The following is a 16,113-nucleotide window of genomic DNA, read 5'->3' as shown; positions in this document are numbered from 1 at the left end:
CTGACGTTGCGGTAACGTATTGTGTCATTTCCTGTTTCCCTAGCGTGTGTCACTGCGGATTGCTACGAGCCGTTGGCTCCTTTAACTTCTTTCTAACTTCTATCTATTGTTAACCAACCACTCACTTTAGCGCACAATATCTTCCCAAACCACTGTTCTATATATTGCATTTATTTTTGGGATCTTTGGCTTTCTGTTTACTGACTTAAACAGCTCAAGCACTCGGTTTTAGCATGGCTGCTAGCTCTCTTCCCACACCCCGGTCCCCTGCCTTTTCTTGCTCGGTGTGTCTGATGTTTAGCTACTCCTCCGCCTCCTTTAGTGATAACGGTAGGTGTATTAAGTGTAGCAGCTTGGCAACTTTGGAGGCGAGGCTCTGTGAGTTAGAAGCCCAGCTCCGCACTCAGTTAGGGAAGCAGTTAGTCAGCAAGCCCCCATTAGCCAGTGCGGAGCTACCAGCCAGGGCAGCCATCCCGAGCCGTCCCTCAGCAGTTCCCGCGCAGCCGGGAGCCGAGGCGGGCTGGACGACGGTCAGGCGGAAGCGTAGCCCCAAACCAAAACCCACTGGCCACCACCGACCTCGTATCGTATTTGAAACTGCTGGCTAAGGCTAAACGTAAATACCGTAAGATTGTAATTCACGTCGGCGGTAACGACACCCGGTTACGCCAATCGGAGGTCACTAAAATTAATGTTGCTTCGGTGTGTAACTTTGCCAAGAGCATGTCGGACTCCGTAGTTTTCTCTGGTCCCTTGCCAAATTTAATCAGCGATGACATGTTTAGCCGCATGTCATCCTTCAACCGCTGGTTGTCTAGGTGGTGTCCCGATAACAACGTGGGTTTTATAGATAATTGGAGCGCTTTTTGGGGAAAGCCTGGTCTTACTAGGAGAGATGGTATCCATCCCACGTTGGATGGAGCCACTCTCTTATCTAGCAATATGGACTCTTTTATTAGTCAGCTAAATTGACAACTCAGGGTTGGGACCAGGAGGCAGAATTGTAGTCCTACACACTTTTCTGCAGCTTCCCACCTGCCGCCGCCCACCCAAAACCCCATTCCGACCTTATACAACTCCCCAGCAGTAAGAATTAAACAACACAAAAACACTTCTGGGGTTAATCGTGAAAACCTCATAAAAATAAAAACAATGGATCTAATAAAATCTGAAAATAAGACAATAAAGTGTGGCCTACTGAATATTAGATCCCTCCCAAATAAGTCTTTATTAGTCAATGACTTGATAGGTGATCACCACATTGATTTATTCTGTCTTACGGAAACCTGGTTACAGCAAGAGGATTATGTTAGTATTAATGAAGCTACGCCAGCTAACTATTTAAACTTTCACATTCCTAGAACTACAGGCAGAGGAGGTGTTGCAGCTATCTTTAAGTCAGAATTATCAATTAGTCCTAAGCTCAAGACTAACTATAAATCCTTTGAATTCCTGACATTAAATTTATCTCATCCAAAATGGAATTCAGAGAAACTGCTCCTTTTAGCATTAGTGTATCGCCCACCTGGACCTTACTCAGAGTTTCTGACCGAATACTCTGATCTCTTGTCTGAGTTAGTGCTGACTACTGATAAGGTCACTGTACTAGGTGATTTTAATATTCATGTTGACGATGAAAATGATAGTTTAAACATTTCCTTTAGCTCTATTCTAAACTCAATTGGGTTTTCATAAAATGCCCATGGAGCCACTCACTCTCATGGCCATACTCTTGATCTTGTTCTAACATATGGTATTGAGACTGATAAGCTCAAAGTTTTTCCTCAAAACCCTGTCTTGTCCGATCACTTCTTATTAACCTTTGAATTCACTTTATTTGATTACTCACTGACCAAAAATAAATTCTACTATAGTAGATGTTTATCAGACAATAATATTACAAAATTTAAACAATCAATTGAATCAATTTTTTCACATCTACCATGTGTTAGCATGACTGAGAGTCCCCCTTTAAGCCTTACTCCTGCTCAGATTGATCAACATGCTGATACTATAACAGCTTCAATGCGTACAACCTTGGATAATGTTGCTCCCCTAAAGAAGAAGAAATTAGGTAAGATTATGAAGGCTCCCTGGTTTAATTCCCAGCTTCGAGCTCTAAAACAGGCATCAAGGCGTTTGGAAAACAGATGGCGTTCATCAGGACTAGAGGAGTCTCACTTAACCTGGAAAGAAACTTTAATCGTATACAAAAAAGCCTTACGTACGGCAAGAACAGCTTATTATTCATCATTGATAGAGGAAAACAAAAACAACCCTCGGTTTCTTTTCAGCACAGTAGCTAGGCTTACTAGGAGCCGGAGCGCTGTGGAGCCATGTATTCCTTTCTCACTTAGCTGTGATGATTTCATGTATTTTTTCAGGAATAAAATTGACACTATTAAGAGATCAAATTCACAATACTCTTCCTTCTACCTATAATGTTGAGCCTGTTGTGGTCTCCGAAGCATCCTTAGAACCAGGATCTGACTTGTGTCTAAATAGTTTCTGTCCTGTCCAACCCTCTGAATTAACTAAAATAATAGCTTCATCTAAACCATCCACCTGTTTCTTAGACCCTCTCCCAACGAGCCTCTTTAAGGACATTTTCCCTTTAATTGATACATCACTACTAAGTCTTATCAATATGTCTTTAGTGACAGGATATGTACCACAATCATTTAAAACTGCTGTAATCAAGCCTTTACTTAAAAAGCAATCTCTGGATCCAGAGGTGATAGCAAATTATAGACCTATATCTAACCTCCCGTTTATGTCCAAAATTCTGGAGAAAATAGTTTCCGCTCAGCTACATGCCCACCTGAGCAGAAATAATTTATGCGAGGAGTTTCAGTCAGGATTTAGAGCTCATCATAGCACTGAGACAGCATTGGTGAAAGTTACTAATGACCTTCTTATGGCCTCAGACAAAGGACTTGTGTCCGTACTTATCTTGCTTGATCTTAGTGCTGCATTTGATACAGTCGATCATAACATTCTGTTACAAAGACTAGAACAGGTGATTGGAATTACAGGTACAGCGTTAAGCTGGTTTAAATCATATTTATCTGATAGACTTCAGTTCGTTCATGTAAATGACAAGTCCTCCTCCCAAACTACAGTAAGTCATGGAGTTCCTCAAGGTTCTGTACTTGGACCAATACTCTTCACGCTATATATGCTCCCTTTAGGCAAAATTATTAGACAGCATGGAATAAACTTTCATTGTTATGCAGATGATACTCAAATATACTTATCCTTTAAACCAGATGAAACAAATCAGCCCGATAGGCTACAAAATTGTCTCATAGACATAAAGACTTGGATGTCTAGAAATTTTCTCCTCTTAAACTCAGATAAGACTGAAGTAATTCTCGTTGGATCTGAAAAACTCAAGAGCTAAATTTTCTGGTTTTGTAATGAACCTGGATGGCATTACTTTAGCTTCCAGTGCTACAGTGAGAAACCTTGGAGTAATATTTGACCCTGACCTGTCCTTTGGTCCACATATTAAGCAGGTTACTAAAACAGCCTTCTTTCATTTACGTAATATAGCCAAAATTAGGGACATTCTGTCTCAGAGTGATGCAGAAAAACTGGTTCACGCTTTTGTTACTTCGAGACTAGATTACTGTAACTCTCTATTACTGGGCTGTCCTAAATATGCCCTGAAAAGCCTTCAGCTGATCCAGAATTCTGCAGCCAGAGTCCTGACCAGAACCAGCAGGAGAGATCATATTTCTCCAGTTTTAGCCTCTCTTCATTGGCTGCCTGTTGAATCTAGAATAGAATTTAAAATCCTTCTCCTTACATATAAAGCCCTCCACAACTAGGCACCACTATATATCAAAGACCTCATTGTTCCTTATATACCAAGCAGAGTACTTCGTTCGCAGACTGCAGGCTTACTTGTGGTTCCTAGAGTCTCAAAGAGCCGAGCAGGAGGCAGAGCCTTTGGTTATCAGGCCCCTCTCTTATGGAATAAGCTCCCAGTTAGTGTTAGGGAAGCAGACACCCTCCCCACCTTTAAGACTAGGCTGAAGACTTATCTTTTTGATAAGTCCTATAGCTAGGGATGGTTAGCATCCCTTAGTTATGCTGCTATAGGTTTAGACTGCTGAGGGACATTTCCTGATACACTGAGCTTCTTTCTTTTTCTCTTTATCTCTTTCTTTTACCCCCCCATAACAGTGTTGCATCATTAACATGTATGTCTCCTGTCTCAGCAGGTCTCCCTGGCCGGGAGTAGCAGTTCCTGTTGTCTGTTGTCTTTCTGTCCTCTTCCCCCCCACACAGCAGAGGCAGATGGCTGCCTGTCCTGAGCCGGGTTCTGCCGGAGGTTTCCTTCCTGTTAAAAGGGAGTTTTTTTTCCTTCCCACTGTTGCCAGTGTGCTTGCTCAGGATGGGAGATTGAGTTGGACTCAACTCAATCTGTTGGTTTCCTTATATAGGCTGTTATGAATTGGCCTTCATTATGTTTTCCCCTCTGTCTGTAAAGCGTCTTGAGATGGCATTGCCGTGATTTGACGCTATATAAATAAAGTTGAATTGAATTGAATTGAAGGCAACTTTGATGCTAAATTCAAACAGACTTTTCACTCATTTCAGGTCTGAGTAAATCAGAAATCTTTTCTTTCACTGAATTGTGAAGTTTGATCCTCATAGTAGGGCTGGGTGATATGACCAAAACCTCATGTCTCGGTATCACTAATTTTATATCCCCCATCATGATATCCATAACTATATAAAACTGTATAAAACTGTGTAACATTGTGTCGGCCATCAGTTATGTATCAGATGTTGCTATGCAACAGGAGCAGTGATCTCTTTCCATCTGGGGGAACTATGGCTGTATGACGTTACACCTGCTGCAGCGTCTGGAGTTTATTCTGAGCTTTCGCCTCCACTTGACGCTGCTTTTGCTGGTTGACTATTCTTTATTCTGGATTCTTTATCCTGATTCCTGCAGGTGATAAAATGAGTTAGTTGTGTCAGAGTCCGTTGTTGGGACTGTGAGCTAGTCTGTTGTCGGTTCCATGTCGCTCTTTTTATATCCAAACCGCATCCAGACAGAAATTTCCCTCTTTTAGGAACAAGCTCATCAGTTTGGGTTGGCTGCTCATCTTTTAGTGAATTATCCTCTGAAACACGTCTGCTACCGTCTTCCTCCATGTTTGTTTAGATATTGCAGCGTGCCGTAAAGCGCATCTTGAAGTAAAATACTGCAGTAAAGCAGCTTATCGTAAACGTAAAGACTCGTATGAAACGACAGACATTTTCTGTCGTCCAGACAGTGTATATCGTATCGCCCAGCCCTACCTCATATAGTTCTCAACTTCTGAATCTACGAGCCCGGGGTCTGTGGGGTTGGGTCAGACAGACATTTGCTTTGAGCCAGTACCCAATCCCAAGCTTTAGTGCAACAATTAGCTAGCTTTCACTAGAAACCTAGAAATAGTAAGAATCTGATTAATTCTTGAAGAGTATCAACAAAAAAACTGCTGACTGCTAAACATGGCTGAAGGACATGCCCCCCTGCCAGTATACACTACATCCTCCAATTACTTTAATACAGTAGGTGGCAAAGGCCTCATCCTAGTGCCCCCCTCCCCCAGGAATCTCCTAGCAGTTTGATTCTAGTTTAGCTGTCATGAAACACCTCTCAGCTACAGACGTCTAACATGGCTAAAACCACAGGTCAAAAAGAAGCTGGAAAAATGAAGAAAGAGCAAAACTAGTCAAATAAAACCTACTTTAATGCTGTAAAAGCAATGAACCGAGACATGCAGCGTCTACAAAGCCATAAGCAAATAATGGGTTGGAGGGTGAGCGAGCAGCTACAGGCGATGGTGGGCCCAGGCCACTGGGTGGTGGATGGTATTTCCAGTGCCACTCGTCCTCTGAGACGCAGCTGATGCTGGGGGTTGGGTAGTCAGATAGTAGGGCAGCGGGAAGGAAGGATCATCCCTCGCGAGACACAAACCTGATCTACTTTTAGGTTTCTGCTCTTGTACGCACAATGTGAACTTGAACTTCTCTGCTTTCTTAAAATAAGGTGGCAATCTTGGGATTATCCTGAACCTACAGCGAGTGATGCTGACCTAAATAATGCATGCTAGCAGCTGATAAAGACTGAAATGGATTACAGTGCAAGCAGCTGCAGAAGGGAGGTTTTTCTGGTCTATTTCCTGGTGTCTGAACACTGATTTTGATCTCAGGTCCTGACTGCTGCTCCAATCACATCCTACTTTAACTGTGTGCTAAATGTGCTGCTCAGGCTGTGTGTGGATCCACTTCCTGCAGCTCTATAAATAAACCAACAACTCAACCTGTCAATAGGTCAGATGGCCATTTGAGCTTTAGCTTGGAGCAGGGGTGTCAAACATACCAAAACTGGCCCACCAGGGGGTCTAATCTGGTCTCTTCTGACTTCATAGACGTGACTTCAGCCTGCGTGATGAGGTGAGTCAGTTCAGGAGGTCAGGATTACTACATGCATGTGGATATGTACACCTAAATTACCTTGTAGGTCCGGAAAGGTTCCTCTGATCATCATGTGAAATACTGGATTTTTGGCTTTATAGATATAATATGATGTAGAAGTTGTAATGTACGTTACAGTAAATTAAATATGTAAATGAATAAAAATGTATATGCAAGATAAAAATGTACACTTAAAAATATTTTATATATAAAACTAAAGCTTTTAAAAAAAATAAATAAATATATATATATATATATATATATACAATACAAATATATAAATACAGATTCTCAATAATAGATATCTTCAAATGTATTTATATATGATTTAAAATAAAAATAGAAAATCAAATATACAACCAATGAATACATTTCATTTTTTTATTTCAGTTTAAACAAATTCAGTGTAAATTATTTATAAACATTTAATATAATTTCCAAATTTATGAATTTTACATATTTATATAAAATACAAATATTTTGATACGTTAATAAAATAGTTATATTTTCTGTAAAATTTAATTAAAAAAATTACTTAATGATATATGTGTAGGTGAGGCCAAATAAGGTTGAAACTTATTTTTATCCAGACTTTCCACGTTTTCAACATCAGGATCATGTATTTCTCTGAACTAAAACAAAGAGACCAATGTGGCGTTTTCATGACTTATAGGTCATTATGCTATTACTTTACTGCTTTGACCTGCCCGAGACCAGATTAGTTCAGTTTGGGTGCTGGATGTTGAACCTCCAGCACTGGAACCTGGACTAAGATCCGTTTGACACCCCTGGCTTGGCAGAGTTCGTCTCAAGTTACAGACTGTAGAGGAGGTGAAGACAAAAGAATAATAATAATAATAATAATAATAAGAGGGGAGTCAGTGGTGTTGGGAACTTATGGAGGTACAAAAGGATGTTTGTCAGGAGGGGCAGCTGGTGACTGGCTGGGGGTGGGAAGCAGCTGGGACGAGGACAAGAGTTCATGATGCTATTTTTTTCTTTGCAGGTTTGTCGTAGTTTTATTGGAAGTCTTGCGAGCAGGAGAGGGGCACCAGAAAGAGGGATGAAGAAGAGCAGTCCAGCAACAAGCCAGCGAAGACAGACGAGTAAAAAAGAGGGACAGAGCAGGCGAGCAGCGTAAGAGAACCAAACACTTGCCTTGAGGAGACTGAATGAGAGATACAGGCGAAGAGGAAAGAAAGGAATCTGAAAAAATAACAAAGAAAGGACAGAAGAGATGATCATCTTAGAAGAAAAGAACTTCTATCTACTGAAACCCAACCAAATTAAAGACATTTAGATCAAGACAGAGCAGAAATGAGCTTATTCAACTTAACAACTCTACGTGTACATCTACACATTATCAGACAGACGCCCCATGCAGATGATCTCATCAATAACACATGCACTTATGTTTATTAAGCAGGCACGGCTAGTTTCCTAAACAACAGGAATAATTCTCCCCCAACTTAAAATGCACTAAGACTTCTTTAATACTTTACCCAGCACTGCAGGTTTAAGCTGCTTCTCAGCGATCTAAAGCGCCAGACGTACCCATACCCCCCACATTCATTAGGCTTTACTCTTTCAGCTCTGATACGATCATCTGAGAGAAACCCTGACTGGAAATGAACAGAACTGCAAAAGAAAGGTGAAATGCTGCAGTTTTATGCTCCTGTTGTCCAAATCTTAAACAGAAATGATCGCGTGAACAATGCATGACACCCAAGCTGGAAATGAAAGGATGAAAAGCTGCATGAAGACCCCTCATCTGAGTGGGATGATGAGGAGACAGCCTTCGTCCTCAACGCCAGACAGGTGCACGTTTGGTTTTCTCCTACACCGGACTCCACATGGTGGCGCTGTGGAGGACACGCTGGGGGAAAGGAGGGTTACCACTTCACTGTAGTCTAACCTAAAATGTAAAAAAGGTAAGACATGGAACTCCAATCTGATGTTTGTGAAACCCACGCTGAACTGGTGTTGGCTGTCACACCATTAAGGCCACGTCCATCCGGTTCCCGACGGGAAAAGGCCGACAGAAAGACTTCCTCATGAACCAGCATCCTCACTGATCCACATAAACCCGTCAGAGGCAGCTCAGGCCAACATCAGCGTGTGTTCCCGCGCCAAACCAGTGGAGCCAAACCAGTCGCGGTGGTTACAGTGGTTCCACCTCAGCGAGGAGCTCTGGTGCTGCCTCTGCATTTCCACGTCACACCAACATAAACGTAAAATCAACCTGAATGTAACGTTAAACTTTACTGCAACGAGCTTAAGTGCTGAACGAAGATGGTTTCAGACCAGATCAGAGTCCGTCTGTAGCATTTTACACCTTTTACCTTTCTAGATGGCAAAATCGGGTCCTAGTCGTCTGGGTCCACCGGGGTCCCAGTCGTCTGGGTCCACCGGGTCCCCAGTCGTCTGGGTCCACCGGGTCCCCAGTCGTCTGGGTCCACCGGGTCCCCAGTCGTCTGGGTCCACCGGGTCCCCAGTCGTCTGGGTCCACCGGGGTCCCAGTCGTCTGGGTCCACCGGGGTCCCAGTCGTCTGGGTCCATCGGGTCCTAGTCGTCTGGGTCCACCGGGTCCTAGTCGTCTGGGTCCATCGGGTCCTAGTCGTCTGGGTCCATAGGGGTCCTAGTGGTCTGGGTCCATCGGGTCCTAGTCGTCTGGGTCCATAGGGGTCCTAGTGGTCTAGGTATATCAGGTCCTAGGGGTCCATATCGATCAGGTCCTGGCGGTCTGGGTAGATCAGGTTTCTATTACAACTGTTTCTCCTGTCTGTCGCCCCACACTCATGTATGTTCTGGTTGTGTTTACCCACAATGTACTTTGCTGCGTAGTCCGCTTCCTGTCTCAGACCAGGACGTGGGTTTATAGGTGGACCCAGTCCACTTCCTGTCTCAGACCAGGACGTGTGTTTATAGGTGGACCTAGTCCGCTTCTTGGATCTGAATCTGAATGGTAACTGTAACCCAAAGTGACTTTCCGAGCAAACGAAGCAGGATCTGGACCAGAAAGGCTGCTGTGAACCTTAGTGGGTAAACCGTAGACCAGGTCCAGCGTAAAAATGGTGCAACAGCATGAAAGTCTCCCTGAAACTCTCTACAAAGGTCTGGATCTGCTTCATCTGAGCTGGACCTCTATCTGGACCCGCTTATTGCTCACAAAAGAAACCAGAGAAAGCTCCATCCTTCTTCGGTTGCAAAGTGAAGGAATCCCTGCAGACATGGGAAAGGCGTGGAGACGTGTCAGGGTGAGGTGTGGTGCGCTCATCGCTTCGGTTCAACCGAGGCCTGCACTGGTTGGGCGAGCTGCGGTCGACAAGCGTTCGTAGTGCAACATTCCTTCATCCAAATTGTTTCTGTTAACACGCTATAAACACACACCACACCTTCCCGTCTCAATGCAACGCAACCCTGCGTGGGATGTGTCATAAAGCACACATCCCATTCACATCGAACACAGCTGAGTTAAAACACTTCATGGTTCTGCAGAATTTACCTCTAATATCAACTCAGGAAGCAGAGAAAGATGAAGGAAACTTTGTCCTTTCTGTCCCATGAAAAGCAAACCTGAGAGGCGCCTGCAGATCTGCTGATGCAACACTTCCTCAAAACAGTATTTCATGTCCGTAAAACTGATTTTGCACATCAAGCGTCTAATTTAGCTTCTTTTCAGTGGATCTAAACAAATCTCAGATTTGCTTTGTTGCTGCTGATCGCTGCCCTCCGACATGTTGCACACGTGTCATGCTAACGGCGGAGCCACACAACCAAACAACTTCACTGCAGCGCTGCGGTAGCGACGCAAGTTTTCTACGTCCAGGTGCGCCTCAGAGCTCCATACAGATTCATTCTGCAGGTGTACAAAACATCTGCAGCACATCGCACAAGAATCCATCCCATTTTACTTTTATTGTTCCACCTTTAGCTTACAGAATTCATCAACGATCGGGGATTTCATTTGATCTGCACAAACTTCAAATGCAAACAAAAGTTTTCTTTCACATCAGTGTGTTAAATCTGCAAACGCACAGCACCAAACTGGCCTCAGACTCCTCAGACTGGCCTCAGACTCCTCCCATTGGCCTCTCAGTGAAAGTGTCGGCGAAGGGTAAATCCTCCTACATGCATAAATTCTTATTTTAGCTCCATCCGGTCCTGTAACCCTCCCGACGGTCATCCGACTACCTCTGGACCATCAGTAATACATGGAGAGGAAGGGCCAGGGGCCAGGGGGGGTGGGGAGCTGAATTAAACATCATGATCATTCACCTAATTCAGATAATGAATGCAGATTAAAAGCCAAGCATCAGAAACTTCTGGATACTGATAACTATCATGAATCATGAATTTATATTAAAGGGGTGCTATGATGGTATTTGGAGTTTTCTGAGCTTCCTACAGTGTTACAGTGTTGAATCCTCATCAGACATGTGAACGACACTGTTTTTTATCACCTAAACGCATGTTTGAGTTTGAGTTCCAGCACTCTCTCCATTCGGTTTCCATGGTGACGAAAAACGCCTCGTTTTAGTTTTTTCTACTTGGAAATCCTTGTGACGTCCCGGGGGATAAGGTTCGGTGATTGGTTACCTTCTACTGGTTAACAAGGGCATGTACAAATACATCCAATGCTCAGGGTTTCATTCCTGCAGCAACATAAATGCTTCTTCAGATATGAACAGAATATGAGCTGGATCCCTGAGCAGGAGCTACAGTAAACACAGCTCAGTGTTTTACAGCAACAATCTGTTCAATGTACGGTTCTCATTAAAAATAAACGGTCTAAAAGCGTTGCTGATTGCTGGTCTGTCACACAGTAAGAAATTCTGCTCCATATCTGATGCAATGCAGCTTGAGAAATGACATCCTCATTTTAAAAGTGTGCCACTTCCTTAGTGAGTACTATCAGTCTTTCACAGATAAAATGGGCTCAGCAACAGAGAGGCCCCGGCCTGGACCATCTGCTGGATGTGACGTCCACAGACTCAAAGATAGACCCCACTAAGATGAAAAACACCGCTACAGGAGGAGCCAATGCTGACTAAAACACATCTTCAGGAGGAGCTAACGCTGGCTAAAACACTGCTACAGGAGGAGCTAACGCTGGCTAAAACACCGCTTCAGGAGGCGCCAACGCTGGCTAAAACACCTCTATAGGAGGAGCTAACGCTGGCTAAAACACATCTTCAGGAGGAGCTAACGCTGGCTAAAACACATCTTCAGGAGGAGCTAACGCTGGCTAAAACACTGCTACAGGAGGAGCTAACGCTGGCTAAAACACATCTTCAGGAGGAGCTAACGCTGGCTAAAACACATCTTCAGGAGGAGCTAACGCTGGCTAAAACACATCTTCAGGAGGAGCTAACGCTGGCTAAAACACCTCTATAGGAGGAGCTAACGCTGGCTAAAACACCTCTATAGGAGGAGCTAACGCTGGCTAAAACACCTCTATAGGAGGAGCTAACGCTGGCTAAAACACATCTTCAGGAGGAGCTAACGCTGGCTAAAACACTGCTACAGGAGGAGCTAACGCTGGCTAAAACACATCTTCAGGAGGAGCTAACGCTGGCTAAAACACATCTTCAGGAGACGCCAACGCTGGCTAAAACACATCTTCAGGAGGAGCTAACGCTGGCTAAAACACCGCTACAGGAGGAGCTAACGCTGGCTAAAACACATCTTCAGGAGACGCCAACGCTGGCTAAAACACATCTTCAGGAGACGCCAACGCTGGCTAAAACACATCTTCAGGAGACGCCAACGCTGGCTAAAACACCGCTACATGAGGAGCTAACGCTGGCTAAAACACATCTTCAGGAGACGCCAACGCTGGCTAAAACACCTCTATAGGAGGAGCTAACGCTGGCTAAAACACATCTTCAGGAGGAACTAACGCTGGCTAAAACACCTCTACAAGAGGAGCTAACGCTGGCTAAAACACATCTTCAGGAGGAACTAACGCTGGCTAAAACACAGCTACAGGAGGAGCTAACGCTGGCTAAAACACCTCTACAAGAGGAACTAACGCTGGCTAAAACGCCGCTTCAGGAGGCGCCAACGCTGGCTAAAACACCTCTATAGGAGGAGCTAACGCTGGCTAAAACACCTCTATAGGAGGAGCTAACGCTGGCTAAAACACCTCTATAGGAGGAGCTAACGCTGGCTAAAACATCTTCAGGAGGCGCCAACGCTGGCTAAAACACCTCTATAGGAGGAGCTAACGCTGGCTAAAACACATCTTCAGGAGGCGCCAACGCTGGCTAAAACACCTCTATAGGAGGCGCCAACGCTGGCTAAAACACCTCTATAGGAGGAGCTAACGCTGGCTAAAACACATCTTCAGGAGGCGCCAACGCTGGCTAAAACACCTCTATAGGAGGCGCCAACGCTGGCTAAAACACCTCTATAGGAGGAGCTAACGCTGGCTAAAATACCTCTATAGGAGGAGCTAACGCTGGCTAAAACACATCTTCAGGAGGAGCTAACGCTGGCTAAAACACTGCTACAGGAGGAGCTAACGCTGGCTAAAACACATCTTCAGGAGGAGCTAACTCTGGCTAAAACACCGCTACAGGAGGAGCTAACGCTGGCTAAAACACATCTTCAGGAGGAGCTAACGCTGTTGTCTTCTTTTTAAAACAAGAAACCACAGTTGCTATAGATATACTAGAAATTAAAGAGGATAATTAGCCCCTTCAATAGCTTAAAATAATAAAAGCGATAGTTTGGGCCACATGTAGCATATGATGAGTCGGTTCACTAAACTCTCATGGAAAATGTCTGACTTTTCATTTATGACACATCTATGATCTCTTGAAACATCTTGTATCATAAATCCAACTCCTAATGAAAACATATTTTACTGATACTATATTTTAAGAGAAGCTGTTGACAGCCAATTTTCCGAAGTAAACACATTTTGCAACATGTGAATAAAACAGACCAACACCCTGTTGTAAACATTTAATGTGGGATGTGTTCAATTTTAGTTTATTAAGACAAAAAAAACAAAAAAACAAACAAACTCAAAGTTGAATATCTTTGTTATTTATTACCACCACATTAATTCATCATAAAAAATTTGTGTTGTGTAAAATGATATAATTTAAGATTAAATTAGTTTTAAACAAAACTAATGAGACATTCAATTTTTCTATTTATAGTCTATTAACAGAAAAACTACAGATTTTTTTGTAGTATGGTGCCATTAAGAAAAAAATTAAACGTTTTTCTTTTACCTTTACAGTTAATTAAAAACAAACTTGGCACAATTTTCAAATTTTGAATAAACCAATTCAATTTCTTTGTTTGGCAACATTCACCCCTTAATTCACAAAAACAGGTTTTATTTTTGTATTTGATTTAAACTATATTCATGTAAATAAAATCATGTTTAGCTAAATTAATAAACTGATTTCAAAAGAAAACTAAACTAATTAATTTGTCATGATTTAGAAATGAATAAATTACAAAACAGGTAAACTCCTTATGTTTAATTTTTTTAATATAACTATTGACTTGTAAATAATTAAACTGTATCTTGTTATATATTGAATAGTGATAATCATAATAATAATATAATAAGTTTTGGATAAATGACTAGTGTAGAATTAAAAACTAGCAGAATGACTATATATTTGTAAATAATCCCACTGAATAAATTTTTTTTCTTTTAGTTTTTCTAATTAATTCAAAACACAAATTGTTCTTTATTTTCTTTCATTTGGGAAAATGTTTTGTTGTTTTTTGTGAAAAAGACTTATCCGTTTAATTAAAAACAAGCCAAATTATTTTCTTTTTCTTGTTTAATTAGAGAGAAAGCAATTCTGATCTGTTCTTCCCGAATAACTCTAGGTAAATAATAAAATCTGAGGCAAACCATCAACATGCCCACGGTGATGGCGAACCTGCCACTCCCACGTACACAACAACACGACAATTCCACCCGCAGGAAAACACGTTCCTCTGCTTTAACAGGCCTCCTCTTCGCCTGCTAGCCGCAGATCGGGTTTATTTGTCTAAACCTGAAAGGATGATTAGGAAACAGGAGGCAGTGAGTCTCTTCGGTCATTATATTTGTGAAGACATGCAGAAGAAACGGTGGCATTGCACCTTTAAGGGCGTCCTCCTCCTCCTCTTCATCTCTTCTTGGCAGTTGCCCAGTAACAATGCATCTGCAGTGCAGAGCATCGCGACAAAAACCATGTCATCTGAGACATTATCATATAAAAACTACATGTAGGGGTTTTTTGGTTAGTTTTTTTTTTTTCTTTTATTATTATTATTTCGGCGTGGCGCAGAAATAAATATTAGAGGTGGAAAAATCCACATTTCAAGCAGGCCGACGTCCCGTTTTTCCAGAAATAATCTGCTTTTGTTTACTAGGATCACGTTAACATGTCGTTAGGAGGGCGATCAGCAGCAAGCTCAGCGTTTCGCAATGCGAGGAAAAAGCCCACATCACCCTCACCACACGGCCTTCCGCTGCCCATGAGCAAGGCCACCAAGCAGCAAAGCCCATGACGGAGCAAAGGTGGGGAGGCTAAAGCTACCACAGGTGCTTCCAGCCGTCATGTCTGCAGCTCCAACCAGCTGCGATGTTGACTAATCAATAAAACACATCAATACAAGTCTGGAAAACATTTAAATGCTTTAAAGAATACCAATGCAACACATGAAAGTCGGACCTTAGTTAGTTTGAAGCGTCAGCCAGGTCTTACCAGACAGCTTTGATTCTTTGGCAGCAGAGTTTTGTCCATCTGGAAAACCTTGCGAGGAGGATATCTGCGCGGACTGAGTCATTGGATCCATTTTAGCTTCAGGACAGCAGCTCGAAACGGCTGGACGTCAGCAGGAAAACACGACTTTTAGCGTCCTCTCAGGCAGAATGTGGCGTCTGACTTTCCCACAGCGGGTCCTGGATCCGCACCTCAACGCAACGTCGGTGCACTGAAAGGAGAGCGGGATGGTGGTGGGGGGGGACAAGGCAGGCGGTCACGCCGTGGAGGAGGGGTGGAAAAACATGGCGGCCGCGAGACGTTCAATGCCTCCGCTTCAGCTCCGACATCGCCCACAATCATGGGATTTTCTCAACTTTCAAATACATTAAAATCCTATTATCGGATTTTCCACCCCTAGTTATTTCATCATCCACTCTAGCTGAAATATCATGTGACAAAATCCGTAAATACTTAGAATACTTAATTTACTTAATACTTAATTTTTCACATTGTCGCACAAAGGGGGAAAATCCAACAGGATGGGAACGCAGCAAGAATATTCCTGAACAAAGGTGAAAAAAATATTAAACGTACAACGTGTTTTATATAATGCAGAGTTGTTGTTGTTTTTTTTTTGTTTTTTTTATTTTTATAAAGAGACTGTATTACGGTATTCCAAAATACGTTTCTGTCAAAACAGAATGTAAAATTTACAGTACGTGTCAGTGTTTGAGCTCCGTATAACATGGATCAGAAGCGGTATTAAACACATTGTTTTTAATTTATGAACAAAACTCTGCTTTCACTATCAAAGTGCGGTTTAATTTAACTGTAAAAGGCGATTGCTTTTATGCACCGTGCTTTGTATTGTACAACATTTATCCCGCCATTACATCATGCT

The 16,113-nt window shown here is 42.7% G+C and overlaps 1 protein-coding gene across 2 annotated transcripts in view; it reads right to left on the bottom strand.

The window, feature by feature from the left end:
* Positions 1 to 15,484, bottom strand: part of rtn3 (reticulon 3) — a 36,065-nt gene extending 20,581 nt beyond the window's left edge. Inside the window, exons 1-2 of one of the 2 annotated variants that reach the window (XM_079257731.1) lie at positions 15,213 to 15,482; positions 7,642 to 7,689 (exon numbers count right to left, since the gene is read on the bottom strand). In XM_079257731.1, the coding sequence (XP_079113857.1) occupies positions 7,642 to 7,689; positions 15,213 to 15,303 (139 nt within the window). In that variant the 5' untranslated portion in view covers positions 15,304 to 15,482. Of the gene's footprint in view, positions 1 to 7,641; positions 7,690 to 15,212 lie in introns of both variants that reach the window. The other variant, XM_079257732.1, reaches the window with a different exon arrangement.
* Positions 15,485 to 16,113: the final 629 nt, after the last annotated feature.

The sequence above is a fragment of the Telmatherina bonti genome, assembly GCF_933228915.1.
Source record: "Telmatherina bonti genome assembly, chromosome: 18".
NCBI lineage: Eukaryota > Metazoa > Chordata > Actinopteri > Atheriniformes > Telmatherinidae > Telmatherina > Telmatherina bonti.
This window is presented reverse-complemented; position numbering and strand designations above follow the sequence as displayed.